A 16,186-nucleotide genomic window follows, 5' to 3' on the forward strand; every position below is an offset into this window, starting at 1 on the left:
TTTGAGTGTTTACATTTTTTTCACTTATAACCTAGGGTGAAAAATAATTTTATAAATTAGTACATCATATTAGAAGATTATTAGTAATTTTTTCAGATTTTTTGAAATTTTTTGTGAGGCCTACAAATTGCTAGAATTTACAAAAGTAGCATTTTTTAGGAATTTTATTTTAAATTCTACACAAGATTTTTCGTGAATAAAATTAAAATAGGTTGTTTATGAATTATAGAGCATATACAAAAATCAACAGATTTTTTGATATAGTTTTTTAGCTCTTGGATACTGTTCATACTTTACGTGAGCCCGGATGGTAAAAGGAAGAACATACGATAGGATGATATTTCAGAGTGTGCCATCCGAAAGAGCGGTAAAAAAGTAATCGCCCCCATATAGGAGGTCCCGGCAAACACATGACGTCACAAGCGAGCCGCAGCGAATTGCTGGTTCGACCTGTTTCTCTATTGAAACCCCGCTCCCGAACCCTAGTTCGAATGCGGGACAGAAAATTCGGTTTCCCTCCCGTGCCGCCCTCCTCCTCCCCCGCATCCGCAGAAGCAGCAGCAGCAGCCGAGCCGAGCCGAAGGCGGAGGAGAGTAGGAGAGGCCACCGAGCCGCCGCCGGAGATGAGGGAGGAGGCGCTGGAGCGGCTGCGTGGGGTGGTGCGCGACAGCGTCGGGAAGCACCTGTACGCGTCCGCCATCTTCCTCGCCGACAAGGTGGCCGCGGTCACGGGCGACCCCGCCGACGTCTACATGCTCGCGCAGGCGCTCTTCCTCGGCCGCCACTTCCGCCGCGCGCTCCACCTCCTTAACAACTCCCGCCTCCTCCGCGACCTCCGATTCCGCTTCCTCGCGGCCAAGTGCCTTGTAAGGCTGCTAAGCTCCCCCGCTGTTTCCTTTCGTGGAGCGCCTCGTGCGCGTGTCACTGCGAGAGTGCGCGTCCCCCTCTTCGCTGTTTGAATCGCGGGGTTTGCTGCGGCTTTCCATTCGTTACAAGCAGTTTGTTTGGTCTCGGCATTTCGTCAGGCATTTTGGGGTAGTACTTTGGCCGAACACTTTGCGGGCGTTTGCAACTGATTGATAAAATACTAAAATTTGCTTGATTCGATTTCGGTGGGATGCTTTTGAGTGCGGGCTTTTGATTGTGTGTTTCGGAATTCTTATTTGATCAGTCTTCCTGCTACTTAGAAGTTAGAACAATGCCAGAATTTCTTGCAGGGAAAATGATCAAAAGTGCAGCGGGGAATTAGCAGCATGTTTCGGATGTATTTCTCCTAATCCTGGAAAAAATGAAGCTACAAGAATAGCATGTGGACATATAAGATTGTCTGACATATGATTTATATAAAATGTTTTGTCGTCTTTGAATAGAAAGCTGAATGCTTCAGCTTCCCATTTCTAGGATAATTTAGTTTGTTAACTTAGTGAGTTGTGTGCTTTCAATATAGCTTCACAGTTTTATTTCTTTGTTTAGGAGGAGTTGAAAGAGTGGCATCAGTGTTTGCTGATGCTTGGGGATGCAAAATTGGATGGGCATGGAAATATTCTTGATCAGGATGATTGCAGTGACATTTATTTTGATAAGGATGCTGAAGACCATGAGATCAATGTGTGATGAGCCACCCCCAACTCCCTTCTCTTTCTCTATTTGAGTATGATGATTGCTTATTACCGTAATACTTGCCTGGCAGATCAAATCAGCTATATGTTTTTTACGTGGCAAGGCATATGAAGCACTGGACAACCGTGATCTTGCTCGGCAATGGTGAAATCAGCAACTTCATTTGTTTTCTTTTAGGTTAAAATTGCTTGTGTATTTCGAAACAGTATCATCATGTTCGATATATTGAGTCATTTTTTATGCAGTTCTGTTAAAATGTATCTTCTTTATACACTTTATTAGTGAACATAGTTGAATTAGCTCTACTTTATCCCTTCAATTATTGTTATCCATAATTTAGAAATAGATGGTAAAACAAAGTTCAAAGTTTGTTTAAGCTTGCTTCTCACTAGGTCTTTTTTTTTGGGTGGGTGGGGGGGGGGGAGGGTTGGTGTCAAATCAGTTTGGTTAAGTTACCTACATGATTTTCCTCTGTTGTTATCTCAGGTACAAGGCAGCAGCTAAAGCTGATCCATTGTGTTATGAGGTGAGAAGGACAATGGTCTGTAAATTAGTGATATTACAATTCTTGTTATGAGAGCAGAACATGTAGTATTATCTTTCTTATTATTTTAATACCTTATTCCATATGCAAACACGCACGTTACACACAATGTCTGAATTGTTCTATTTGTTTTCATATTTACTTTGACATTTATACTTGTCACTTGGGTAATCTGAACTTCCTTGTGGGTATAACATGCTGAGTCTACTATGACCCTCATGATGCGCGTGCTAAATACCTGATCTATTAATATGCCTAACTCTTGTGGACATGGGTCTTATAAGTTAGAACTATAGTGCTGCTACTTGTAGTTTTAGAAGAGCAACGTGCCACACCCTTGTCGACTACTGTTGTTTCCACAAATGCTGAAAAGAGAAATGAGCTTATAGCATTGTATATAACACCATCATTTATTCAATTCTTTATTATCATTACAATTCTGGTTGATATGATGCAATGTGGTCTTCTAATTTCGTGTTCTCCTAACTCTTATTCTTTTATGTATGTTTTAGGCTCTCGAATGTCTTGTCGATAATTATATGTTAACTTGCGAGGAAGGTAAATTCAAGTTGGCCTTTTTGCCTGTCTTGAAGCTTGCTTATATCATGATTCATGAATGTAGTATTAAGTGTCGACTTTTTAACTAAAACTGCATTTATTCTCGGGTATGATCTAGTGGTCATATATATTGCTTGGTTAACATTTGCATTCCAATTATTTTCAAGTAGATATAACATATAAACTGCAAAGGCCTAGATATTGTACTACCAACCAGGTAAGATTGATGAGACAAGTTTGATCATATGTCTGCCAAGTGCTATGTCTGCCAAAGTGCCAAGTGCATCTGTTGAATGTTGTACTACCAACTGGACATAACTTATAAGCTGCAAAAGGCTAGATATTGTACTACCAACTAGATAAGATTGACAAGACAGTCTGTCAAATATCATAATCTCTATTTTCTGTATATGACTAATTTATAGAACATGTCTTACCTGCAACCTTCCATAGTTCTCAGCATTTTAGAGCCTAAGATGGTGCGATGATATATTTCAGAATCTGAGTTATTGTCCTCTCTGCAATTTGGAAAAGAAGATGGGTGGCTATCAGCATTCTACTCATGTTTGATTAGGAAGGTACTTGACTTTTTTTAACTGAAATGCTACACATGAAAATAAATAATGGATGTATAATTGTATATTCATCCTTTGCTCTTGGGTTCTTTTATGCCTTTTTAGCATGAAAAGGAAGATGTAGTTGAAGCAAAATTCAAGGAACTTGAACGGGAATCTTGCAATATTTCATCTTCGAGTTCTGGCGAAACATTGAAAAACAACATTGACATTTTGGCTTGCAAAGCTGAATACTACCACCAGAGTGGAGAGTACCAAAAATGTTTTAAACTTACGTCTTCGTAAGTTGGTAGCATTCCATTATTGTTTCACTTTTTTGTTTGCTTGACAAATGTTGCTCTTACATCCTTATGGTGCAATTTCTATCTCAGGTTACTTGAAAGAGACCCTTTCCATTTAAAATGCACGTTAGTTCATTTGGCAGCTGCAATGGAGCTTGGTCATTCCAACGATCTTTATCTTTTGGCATGCAATTTAGTGAAGGATTATCCTCAGAAGTGAGTATGTGTCTTAATAACTGATTTTTAATTAATTAACTATTTCTTTATTTGATCTACATGACCCAATAAGATTGATATTCTAATCGCTAATTTTCCACAAAAGCTGGGAGTACTCCTTCTGACATAGGTATTCTGATATTGTCAGAAAAATGTCAATGCTGGATGTCCTGATTCCTCATTTCAATTGCATATCGAACAATCTGAGATATAGTTTGGCATGTTGAACAATTTGAGATATAGTGAGACTTGGTTGTACAATATATGCATGATTTCATAGCATGAACCGGGAGCAAACTTTTATTGTTGATGGTTTGCAGTCAACCATGATCATTGCATAATTTTAATTTCTGTTCTGATTCGTCTGTAGAGCTCTTTCCTGGTTTGCTGTTGGTTGCTATTACTACTGTATCAAGAAGTATGATCAAGCACGGAGATACTTCGGGTAAGCATCATGTCACAACTCACCACCTTATTATTTTCATTTGAAGCTTCATTATTCTGTCATTTGTGCTCTTTGTTAAAATTACTTTCTTAGTGTGGAAACCCTGCCACTACTTGCTATGAAGTGATGGTTGTTGTTTTTCTGTTTGTCTCTCCATTAGATCAAAACAAAAAACTTTTACTTCTACCACCTTTAAATGTGACTTGGATAAGTACTGTGTAATGTTACTCGCTTCTAGCGCCATGTTGCTTCTTGTCATTAATTCATTATTGATACTAGTGCTATGTGATGCTGACCAGGAAGTTACTGGCCGTAGTAAGCATGTGAGTAACTTGAGCAAATTCCTGGTTTCCTACCATGGCCTCAAAGTTGTTGTATGCAATGGGATGAAATTCCATGCTTTTATTTAAGAGAACATGCATGTGCTACAAAATACATGTCAGACATGCCTTGTTATATACTTTTTCTAGCATTAATATTTAGTGTGGAGGTTATTGGTGACCACAATACAGGACACCTTCCTTTCTTTCAAGAAAACATGGGTCCCACCACCTTGACTTACTGTGGCTTTCAGCCATCTGCTTAGGATAATTTTCCCGAATCCATGGAGAAAAATCACATAAACAGGAATCTACTCACATAAAAGTCAGATGGTATATAAGGTTGGAGTATGGACACCATATTGCCACTCGAGCCTGTGAAAAGGTTCACGTATGAATCATGCAGAATTGCAGTTCTAAACAAAAACAACTATCATTCCATCGCAAAGGTACTTATCAACTAACTAATTCTAACCAGTATGATGTACCTCAGACATAAAGGTCCAACAAGGTCTAAATTAGGTTGCATTTGTTTTCTGTTTCTTTGTGCAATCTTTTGTGTTTACGGAAGCATTTTAATTAAGAAAGCTTGTTGGTCCTCTTACAATTGCTTGCACCTTATTCAACTTTGAGCAGGCACTAATTACTTTGGTTTACTGAGCACTAATATGTTTCCCATCAGCAAAGCTACAGGGTTAGATGGGACGTTTCCTCCTGCTTGGATTGGCACAGGCATTGCTTATGCTGCTCAAGAGGAGGGTGACCAAGCAATGGCTGCATTTCGGACAGCTGCTCGGTTATTTCCTGGGTGAGTAATCCATTTCCTTTATTTTTCCTGAGGACCCAAAGTGATTGTTGATGCCAACTTACTCTTCCTGCCTTTGGCTGGACAACAGTTATCTTTATACGTGTACTGGTTTGTGAGATGTCCTCTTTTGTCGTTGGAAGTTTGATTACTCAATAGCAAGTTGTGTTTGAACTTTGTTCCACTATCTCTCTGGCTTTTTTTACTATGTTACTGTGAAAAAACATGCGGTGTTTGTTTTCTGGAACAGTGACAGGTTATTCTTTATCTGTTGTGTGCAGTAGCTATATCATTGTGAATGCTTTGAATTGATGCCTGCTCTTTATTTTAGGGTTTAAATATCTTTTATATGTTCTGTTCTGGCGTTATTATCTATATCATACCTTCTTTCATCAAACTTCTAATAATATTTTCCATTTCAGATGTCATCTGCCAACTTTATACATGGGCATGCAATATGTGCGAATGCACAATTTCAAACTTGCGGAGCAGGTAATCTTAACTTGCGACTTCCTACTGATTCTAATATTCTCATGAGGAAATTCATTCTGATACAGAAACTGTGACTAGAGCCAACCTTTCTTTCCTATGTTCCCCTCATTTACCTTTATACATGTATAGTTTTAGGCAAAAAATAAGTTTCAAATGCCATCAGTTGTTTTTTTAAGGGAAACAGTAGGGGAAGCCCCTACTGTGGTATAAATTTATTGTATATGAAGAAAACAAAAGGAAGGTCTGTACAAGGGAAACAAAAAGCGAGGAGAGAAAGGGGAAATGGGAGCTATACAAATGCCATCAGTTGGCCAAATATATCTTACAAATGAGCAGTGTCAGCCATTCCAATCGAGAATTCCGCATGCACAATGTCCTTTTGTCATCCCAAGGGAGTACTATTTGTTGTAGCTCATAATGAGAATCATACTAACTTGTATCTTGGTCACCTAGTTTTTGCAAAATTATCACTGGTAAACTTCCAAGAGTTGATAAGATTTCAAATAGGTTGCAGAAGATGCTTGTGATTCACAAATCAGCTCAAATTCAGCTCCTTTGATTTGTAGCTTGAGTTGGACTTATGATCCAAATGAGCCTAATTTGAGCTGAATTCTCATGCTGTTTAACTACCGGCAGTGCTTAAGCTCAGTTTAGTAATTGTTATTCAATCAAGCTTTGCTTGGTAACAGTTCCACTGTTCAAGTTTACTACCATCTACAAAATGTAGCAACTATTAGCCAATAACTAGCTTGTTTGTAATACAGAAAAGCTCTTTTATCATTTTGGTTGATCCAATTTGTTTTTGTTTTCTGTGATGCAGTTCTTCACACAAGCAAAATCTATCTGTCCATCCGATCCACTTATATACAATGAGTTGGGGGTCGTAGCTTATAATATGAAAGAGTAAGAAATTTCTACGTTCTACCTATGGTTCTAGATGCTTTGCTTTCATGAACAGTATCATTATTAACTTTATTCCCCAAATGAGAAGGGACATGAGTTGACTATAGCATTGCCATTTAACATATACCTGGAGGTAAAAAAAAAATTGAATTAACCATACAGAGCTCCGGAAACCATGAAATATTCCAACAAGAAAATGGTTAAATATGTTATCTAATACACATGATGTACATACACTTGAATAGGTGGTTCTGAAAATTTGACATAATCTTGATTTAATATGCACGGTCTTAAAAGCAAAGTATATGTGAAATGGGAGCAAATTTGTTGTCTTCGTTTGGAATCACTCTAGTTTGAGAAGACATTTCATGGCATGCATTTGGTTTATATACAAATATGGTTTTCCTTACATGTTTTCCTAATTCTCATCCGCTTTTCCATTCGACATTGAATTCCTTATGGGATTCCATCCAATTGGATTTGATAGTTTGTTGAATAGAGTATTCGTATTCATGTGATATATTTTTGTCTGTTGCTATGCAAAGACTTGATACACTTGTTTGTTCAATATTTAGGTATCAAAAGGCAGTTCAATGGTTTGAGTTAACACTGGATCATACTTCATCCTCTCTGAATGAAATGTGGGAACCAACATTGGTAAATCTTGGACATGCACTGCGGAAACTCAAGTAATTGTTTGACTGTGTCATATATTTTTTGTTTAGTTTCATAGAGTTATTGTTGTCTTTGAGCTTGTTTATGTTGAGCTAGAGACTTGCCAGTGCCGACCCCATTTACCTTCTTGATCGACAACTTCCATTTTATGCATGGAAATGGAAAAGAAGTTTGTCGTATTATAAGTTATCACAGCTATGCAACTGCAGTTATTTGCTTTGACACTTTTGATTATAAATTACAAGAAAATCGATCATCACACTTGTTTTGTTGGGTCACCACGCCCCCATTTGAATTTCTAGGATTCTTTATGCCTTGAGAGGTAATGCGAAGCCATCAATCACATTATAACTTTACTATATATATGTACATTGGGTTTTGTGCTTAAGAAATTCTCACCTGAAGAGCATCTCCTGTATTAACAAAAGCATCAGCATCCCCCTTTTCTTTTGCTATTAGCTCTGGTTAAACTATCATCCATGATTTAATATTTTATTGTTTGAACAGGGAATATCATAAAGCCGTATCATATTATGAAAAGGCTCTCACTTTTCCAACCAAAAGTTTGAGTGCATTTGCTGGTCTTGCTTATACTTACCATCTTATGGTATTTTGTTGACCCTCTTTAATATTTTGATTTGTACAATATTTTTTCTGCTGTGATGCTGTCTTGGCATATTAGAAATACGTTGATGTACCCTGGAAGTTGAGGTGTGTTAAAGATCATTTTGCTTCGTCTATCTGGACTGATCTTACATCAATTGATACGATGATATCCATCTGATCAAAGCTTAAGCTATAACAATACACACCTTGATGTTTCAGTTACGACTGCAATTGTTATATACCAAGTGCCAACCACTGAATTCTTAAGATGCTCGATAGTTGTTAATTCTTCCAGTTGAAAGTTTCTGTTAATTAGGGATGCCATTGTTAAGAATTTTTCTCTTGAAATAAGAACCGCATAGTACTGAGGTCACTGGCTTGGTGCAAGCTTGCTAATTGTAATTGCAGTTTGTTGAAAATGAGTTGTGTACACTGTTGTAATCATACAGAAGAAAGTTTGAACTTGCATATAAATAAGTATGACTCTAGAAAGTAGCAATGAGTTCATTGTTTTAGTTTGACTGTTAGAGGCTAAGTAATGATGACATCATGTTCATGTATGTTTGACTATATCTGACTTTTTCTTATGTCTTCTTTTCATTATGCAGGATAACTTGGAGGCTGCCATAAATTATTACCACAAGGTTAGTCCTCTGGAGGGAGTCTGGACTAGTCTGGACTATTTCTAATCTACCGATTCTAATTAAGCAAATTCATACTATTGATTATGGGAAAATAGGACTATTTTCTTTGAGTATTGTTTTTGCTGGAATTCTCTATGCTTTCACTTTGTTAATACATGCCTGCAACTCAAACCAAAAAATCGTCAGCCAATCTGACTTTGTTGGGGAATGGGGACCAACTCCTTGTTGTTCAGCTGTGTTCTTTGCATTCATGTAACTGAAGCTTAGTGACCAGTAGTTTTCTCATCTGCGTTTTTCTTTCTTTTTCTTGGTCAGGCTCTGTGGTTGAAACCAGACGACCAGTTTTGCACAGACATGCTAACATTTGCTCTTGAGTCCAGCTGCCATAGCGCTGCTCGTAGAAAATAGTTTAGGCTTAGTCGATGTTTTCAAACGGCAACATGCGCTATCGTATGGTAAGGTTATTGTTCTGCTTACAGAACTAATCATTTGTAATCAAACGTATGTAAAGTTGTTGTACAATATGTAATTGCCCAAGTTCATTTACAGTCTCCTCAGACTGATTCTAGTGTAAAACCAAAAGTTCTACCATGTACTTACGTGAATACTCGCAATTCCTTCATGACGATCAATGCTTGTTTTACTCTAATGTTTTGATTTAGCTGTTTTGAGATTAATAAGCTTTGAGCATGTATTGGCATGAATAGCGTTTGTGGTCTTGTGGTGTGGTTCAGGAAGTAAAGATCAAGACGTCACTATGGGCCTTGATTCGATCATTCTTTTCTTTGATTCAACTCGGGTTAAAATGGAAAAGGTACTTAGGACGTGGCCGTGGACAGGTGCTGGAACTATGCTTAGTAATATTTGCTTGGCATGCTCGAGTGCAATTTAGGTGCTGTTTACTTGAAGTGCTCGCTCTAGTAGCTGGTCGTCGGCAGAGGACGATCATAGGTCAAATCTCGAAATACACAAAGTCTCTAAATGGATCTGGAACTCCCAGTTAGCTAGACGACCTTACGGTAGCATCCGATTGGTATAGTTGAATAAGGCGCTTTTCTTGAAATCATGTCACCATAAGAACATGTTTTCTAAGTCGTAAGCTAATTTTTCCTTTTCAGCTTTTTTAGCCTCAAGATACTACTAGTTCACAGGACCATTTTTTTAGGTCACTAGTTCACAGTATGATCTGAGATGGGGGAAAAAGGCGCTTAGAGCAGCTCCAGCGTTGTGTTTTTGAGGGTGCTAGGAGGAGAGAGAAGGAGAAAGACAGGATGCAATACATTGATCATATGGTGTTAAGGAGAAAATGTTGGCACCCAGTGTCAGACTTTGCACCCGGTGCTATAGATAAGAAAATATATTTCTGCTTTGTTCTTGCACAGGAGAGAGAACGAGATACAGGGGAATGGAGGCTGGGGGAGAGTGAGGAAGCAGAATTTTTCATTCAGTGCTGTGGGTCCCACGTTAAATGCTAATCGTGCCATAGTAATATGGACATGTTTGGTTTCGACCCTGACAAACAGCTCGCCCGCCGGACAGCGATCCTAGCCCAGACGATCCAAATCAAACACCTAGAGACACTGCCTGGCCAGATAGCTCCGGCCATGTCTGAGTCCAAGCAGGCCTAAAACGCTGGAGCTGCTCAACTTGAGTTGTACTCGACCGGCCGCTGGGTGGCGTCAAACCGACCGACGCACCAAAATGTGGGTTAGCTCGCGGACCAATACGAGTCCATCGCCCACCTTCCACTTCCACCACCCAACCCTGACAACGCCATCCGAGGAGGCCAACCCCAACACAGCCAGATCTCCTCCCTTACCTTCCCGTCTCCTTTCTATTAAGCAGCAAGCAGAGCGCCACCCCCCTCCCAGATCTCTCCGCCCTCCTCCCTCCTCCTGCCCCAACCCTCGCGCTCACCTCGTCAACGCCGCCCGACGAGAGCGATGGCGGCCGTGGCGCTCCTCGTCCTTCTCGCCCTCGCGGCGGCCGGCGGCGTGGCGGCCGACGGCTCCGACCACCGGTACAAGGCCGGCGAGCCCGTCCCTCTCTACGCCAACAAGGTCGGGCCCTTCCACAACCCCAGGTGAGGCCTTTCCCCGTAGATCCCCATGTGGGCGAACGGTTTGTTGGCTGTGAGGAGGGATCGGATCCGGCAGATTCGCGGGGGTGCGGATAGTTCCCGTCCGATCTCGGGGTGGAGTGATTCAGGTTGGGTTTGCGTCGGTTTGTTCAACGCCGAGGGGTCTTCGAGATCTAGTTAGGAAAAGGGAGAGCTTTGGTAGCAATCGGGTGAGAGTACAATTGATTCAGTTAACTTAGGACCTTCTCGTAGGGTTTCATTTTTCTTCTCCGAAGGCATGTATACTTGTATAAGTTTTATTACTGCCTATTATTCTTTCTACGTATGGAGGTCAATGAACTTTTTTTTGTTCTTGAGCTGTGAATCTGTTGCCGCTAGGAGTTGGATCTATTTGTAAGGCAGATTAATGTTTCATTCAGACAATATAGTTACGGAGTTGTCATTCTTATGCCATGTTCCTTTTTCTTGCAGCGAGACATATCGGTACTTTGACCTGCCGTTCTGCTCTCCGGGTCAGTTTGCGTTAATTTCAAGTCATATGGTCATTACTGAGTTAACAACAAATACTTTCTCAAATTGTAGTTTTGCTAATAGACTGTATCCGCTGCAGAGAAAGTGAAGGATAAGAGTGAGGCCCTTGGTGAGGTCCTTAATGGGGATCGGTTGGTTGATGCACCATACAAGCTTGACTTCCGCGTGGATCACGACTCCAAGCCGGTTTGCTCAAAGGACCTCACCAAGGAGGATGTGGCCAAGTTCCGGAATGCAGTAGCTAAGGACTACTACTTCCAGATGTACTACGATGATCTCCCACTATGGGGATTCATCGGCAAAATGGAGAAAGGAGGCAAGGCAGACCCAAGCGACCGGAAGTACTACTTATACAGGCACATCATCTTCGACGTCCTCTATAACAATGATCGGGTGATTGAGATCAATGTGCACACTGATCAGAGTGCGTTGATTGACCTTACGGAGGATAAGGAGGTCAAGGTGGACTTCCTTTACTCAGTCAAGTGGAAGGAGACACCGACACCATTTGAGAAGAGGATGGAGAAGTATTCCAGTTCCTCCAACTTGCCACACCACCTGGAGGTTCATTGGTTTTCCATTATAAACTCTTGTGTTACAGTCCTCCTTCTGACAGGTTTTCTGGCAACAATCCTCATGCGAGTACTGAAGAATGATTTTGTCAAGTATGGTCTCCCATCTTCATTTGTTTGACAATGTTTATACTCAATGGAAATAGTTGCTTCTATTAGAAAGTCCGCATTTCTTTTTAGGCATTTTCATAAATAACAAGAAACAATCTCAAGCCATAGGCTTTATTTTGTCTTTGGTGTTTAGGTGATATTAGGATAAGTATTTGCGGGGATAACCTGAGTAGCTATATTCTCTTTTGCATCTATTATTCTGCTAAGTCCATGAATTGTACCTCCAATGAAATTTTAGACTTCATCTGGTATGTTATGCATACAAGAAAATTGTATGCCCTATATCATGGGTAGAAAAATTCCTAGTGGTTTAGATCAAATCATCAAAATGCAACATATTGATTCATGAGTGATTTTTACGCTACTTACACCTACACTTGGTCTTTTGGAATGTTGCTCTGCATTTGAGAATGCAGCTCAATGCATGGTGCATAAAGTTGTTTGGTTTGAAAATATCATCAATAAAGTTTATTGAACATATCCCTTACTTCATGAACATTAAATTTTTAACATCTTTTATATCATGTTATTTAGCGATAGTTCAACTGTGGTATCCTGAAATCAAGTTGTCTCTTTATTGCACAACAGTATGAGCATGCAAAAATTTGGCTGCATATACTTCTGTTATGTGTATTTGAAGCTGTATATTTTTTGTTTAAAGGTATGCCCATGATGAAGAAGCGGCTGATGACCAAGAAGAGTCTGGATGGAAGTATATCCATGGTGATGTCTTCCGGTTCCCCAAGAATAAGTCATTATTTTCAGCTGCTCTTGGCACAGGGACTCAATTATTTGCTCTGTAAGTGCTGGTGGCTAAGTTTCTCTTTCTGTTTTTATTTTGCAAAACTGAAATTATTACTTCAGCTAATCCTTTTGGCATGCAGACATCTAATGATCTTTTGTGTGGTACCATTGCAGCACAACCTTTATATTCCTGCTTGCACTTGTTGGGGTTTTCTACCCTTACAACCGTGGTGCACTGTTTACTGCATTGGTCGTCATCTATGCACTCACTTCAGGAATTGCTGGGTACATTGCAACCTCTTTCTATTGTCAGCTAGAGGGAACGAACTGGGTATGTATTGCATCGTATATAGGGGGTCCCAAATTCAAACAAACAAGCATGGGCCATATTTTCTGTTATAGTACTAATGTTGCCATTTTATGTTTTATCTTTTCAGGTGAGGAACTTGCTATTGACAGGATGCCTGTTTTGTGGACCTCTCTTCCTTACATTCTGCTTCTTGAACACTGTTGCTATTGCTTATAGTGCAACAGCAGCACTGCCCTTTGGCACTATCTGTGTCATTGTGCTCATTTGGACCTTAGTCACATTTCCTTTGCTAGTTTTGGGAGGTATTGCTGGTAAAAACAGCAAAACTGAATTCCAAGCTCCTTGCCGTACCACCAAATACCCTAGGGAGATTCCTCCACTTCCCTGGTACAGGAGAACAATTCCGCAGATGGCCATGGCTGGGTTTTTGCCTTTCAGTGCCATATACATTGAGCTCTACTACATCTTTGCTAGTGTTTGGGGCCACAGGATTTATACCATCTACAGCATTCTCTTTATAGTCTTTATCATCCTCCTTATTGTCACTGCCTTCATCACTGTTGCACTGACGTACTTCCAGCTTGCTGCTGAAGACCATGATTGGTGGTGGAGGTACATTTATTTTCCTCTTAATCTTGCTTTTGAATGAACACTTACGGAAGTGCATTGATGCTTTGCAAAAAAATTGAAAAATAACTTAAAAAGGAAAATTGATGAATTAAATAGAAATCATCCCCTACTAGTCTACTATACCACTAACCTGCTTCTTAAAATTTTGTTGAGAACCAAAAAGTACTATTATGCTGTTATGTTGCTTGCTGGCATCTATGATTCCAGTTCTATACAGTGGGAACTCCCAATTTCGATAAGTATAACTGCTATGGTGTATGCCATCTTTTATGGGTGGCTTTTCCTTTATACCATCTTACCATAGGATTCTTGACCTAGCTTTTCCCGTCCTTCCGAAATTTGTCACTGGGATGAGTTTAGCAAGTCTCATGTTACTAAAGCTTGAGTACATGGCAATTATCTACAACATAGAATAATAGCATATATTTTCTGATGACTTAAGAGGTCAGTTGCTGGAATCTGTTGCAGCACTAAACTCAAGTGTGTATATTTGTTGTGTATTACTTCGTACCCTAGACTGCATCGCTCTCATTACTTGCAAAACGTAGAATGAATACTCAATCAAGTGTCCTTCTACCTCTTCTTTTTCCATTTTGGGGCTCAGTCAAATGCTATGCTGATTTTTTTTAATATAGGTCGTTCCTATGCGGAGGATCAACTGGATTTTTCGTCTATGGCTACTGCCTGTACTACTACTATGCACGATCGGATATGTCTGGCTTCATGCAGACATCTTTCTTCTTTGGCTACATGGCCTGCATCTGCTATGCATTCTTCTTGATGCTCGGGGTGGTGGGTTTCCATGCTGCATTGTTCTTTGTCCGCCACATATACAAATCCATCAAGTGTGAGTGAGCTGTTGTTGGAAGATGAAGAGCAGCAGAGTTGTACCCCTTTTTGGTGCCACTGAGAAGTCCCGATATAGAAAAGGTTAGCTTTCGCGTGCAACAGGAGCAGCTAGAGATTGCCATGTTTCAGATTAGGCCATTATTTATAGGAACAGGTAATGAACCTATAAATTTGTTCTGTTTTTATGCGACTGCTGTGATAAATCGTCTTTTCCTTCGTCCTATGTATTTTCTACTAGTGACTTCTAGACAGTATAACTTTGTTGGAACCATGATATGCCTTAATATATGTGAAAGACCGTGTGATGTTCTGTCCTATTCTCTAAAGGAATAATTCCACTTATCCCCCTTAGAGTATTGAGGTGCGTCTAGATATCTCTAAGTATGAAATCAGGTATAGAGATTCTGAACTATTCAATACCGTTTAAGGGGGTTTTGGAAGTGGTTACCACTATGGTGGTCACAAAGCTGATGATGTGACATTGGCTTGACCAAGAAATGTTAAAAATACTATTTAAAACTAGGTTTTGTAATATTAAATTAAAGAAATGTTAAAAATACTATTCAAAATCAGGTATTTTCATTATTAAAAGTTTATTGTACTCCCCTTAACAATTTAGTTTGTCTATCTAACTCCTCAACAAAATTGTGACTCGATTTAGTACCCTTAACAATACAAATCAGCTCAATTAACACTCTAATCGGTTTTTGACCCAATTTTGCTGACGTGGAGCTATTTTGATCCGGTCCAACCCGGCTTAGCTGCCAACCGAGACATCCGACGTGGATCCTGAGCTCAGGGCCTCAGGCATCTGACGTAGGCGGTGGCCCACCTTGCTCCTGTGCTTACCCGGTCGAGCGCATCCCTTGCACTGCCCAGAGACCATCCACCCAGCGTAATGCAATAGGAGGTAGCAATATAATCTAGGAACCAATGGAGATGTGTACGTAACGATGGCAGCTGCTGTTTGTACTGAGATGCAGGAATTAATAGCAAATCATTGCTGTCTCTTACACTACAAAAATCATTGCTCACAAGCAATGGACCAACTGAATTGTAAGATGCATAACGAGATTAACAAAGACTTGCATAATAAAGTAATTGGATTCAGTAAAGTAAAATGTCACCATTGCTCTTCACTAATTAACACCAGCACATAAAAAATTATGCAAAAGCATTCCACCATCTTTTCAAAAGCATTCAAAAAGGTAAACTAGACAAAATGGAGAGTATGTTGTAGTTTCCCATTAACACATCCTATATACTTCTGCTCATCTACTCAAAAGCAATTCACTTTTTTGTGTATCTACACTTCAACCCATCTTCGGGTCTTCATTTCAGTTGGTGTGATTGTAAGGGCCTGTTTGTTAGAGCTCTTTCTGATTCAAATTCTCTGCGAAGAGTGATTCTGTGACTGAAAGTAATTCTCTAGAATAAACTTTATGGAGGAAGTGATTCTGTACGGAAAGTGAATAAGTAAAAGCTGTTTTTTTCAGCTCCCCAGCTTCTAGTTCATTTCAGACAATCACTCACATGGATTTCACTCAAAGAGATAAAAGCTGAACACTACTGTTTGGCAGAGCTCCTCTTGATTTTAGTTAGGAAACTGCTCTGAGAGTTTTACCAAACAAGCTCTAAGATTGCTCTCCAGTCTAAGGAAGAGATGATGCATAAT

General features: G+C 39.8%; 2 protein-coding genes across 2 annotated transcripts; both read left to right on the forward strand.

The window, feature by feature from the left end:
- Positions 1-420: 420 nt before the first annotated feature.
- Positions 421-9,312, forward strand: LOC133911992 (anaphase-promoting complex subunit 6). Its single transcript, XM_062354505.1, has 16 exons — positions 421-866; positions 1,474-1,608; positions 1,691-1,764; positions 2,107-2,146; positions 2,677-2,722; positions 3,221-3,300; positions 3,403-3,578; positions 3,669-3,794; positions 4,165-4,239; positions 5,242-5,367; positions 5,787-5,856; positions 6,677-6,759; positions 7,335-7,448; positions 7,942-8,041; positions 8,649-8,684; positions 9,000-9,312. The coding sequence occupies exons 1-16, from the start codon at positions 492-494 to the stop codon at positions 9,090-9,092; spliced, it is 1,749 nt and encodes a 582-aa protein (XP_062210489.1). The 5' UTR covers positions 421-491; the 3' UTR covers positions 9,093-9,312.
- A 1,100-nt stretch (positions 9,313-10,412) lies between these two features.
- On the forward strand, positions 10,413-14,821 carry LOC133911993 (transmembrane 9 superfamily member 3-like). The gene is made up of 7 exons (XM_062354506.1): positions 10,413-10,767; positions 11,236-11,276; positions 11,375-11,960; positions 12,640-12,777; positions 12,897-13,053; positions 13,160-13,644; positions 14,298-14,821. The coding sequence occupies exons 1-7, from the start codon at positions 10,628-10,630 to the stop codon at positions 14,515-14,517; spliced, it is 1,767 nt and encodes a 588-aa protein (XP_062210490.1). The 5' UTR covers positions 10,413-10,627; the 3' UTR covers positions 14,518-14,821.
- Positions 14,822-16,186: the final 1,365 nt, after the last annotated feature.

The sequence above is a fragment of the Phragmites australis genome, chromosome 3 (assembly GCF_958298935.1).
Source record: "Phragmites australis chromosome 3, lpPhrAust1.1, whole genome shotgun sequence".
NCBI classification, from domain to species: Eukaryota; Viridiplantae; Streptophyta; class Magnoliopsida; order Poales; family Poaceae; genus Phragmites; species Phragmites australis.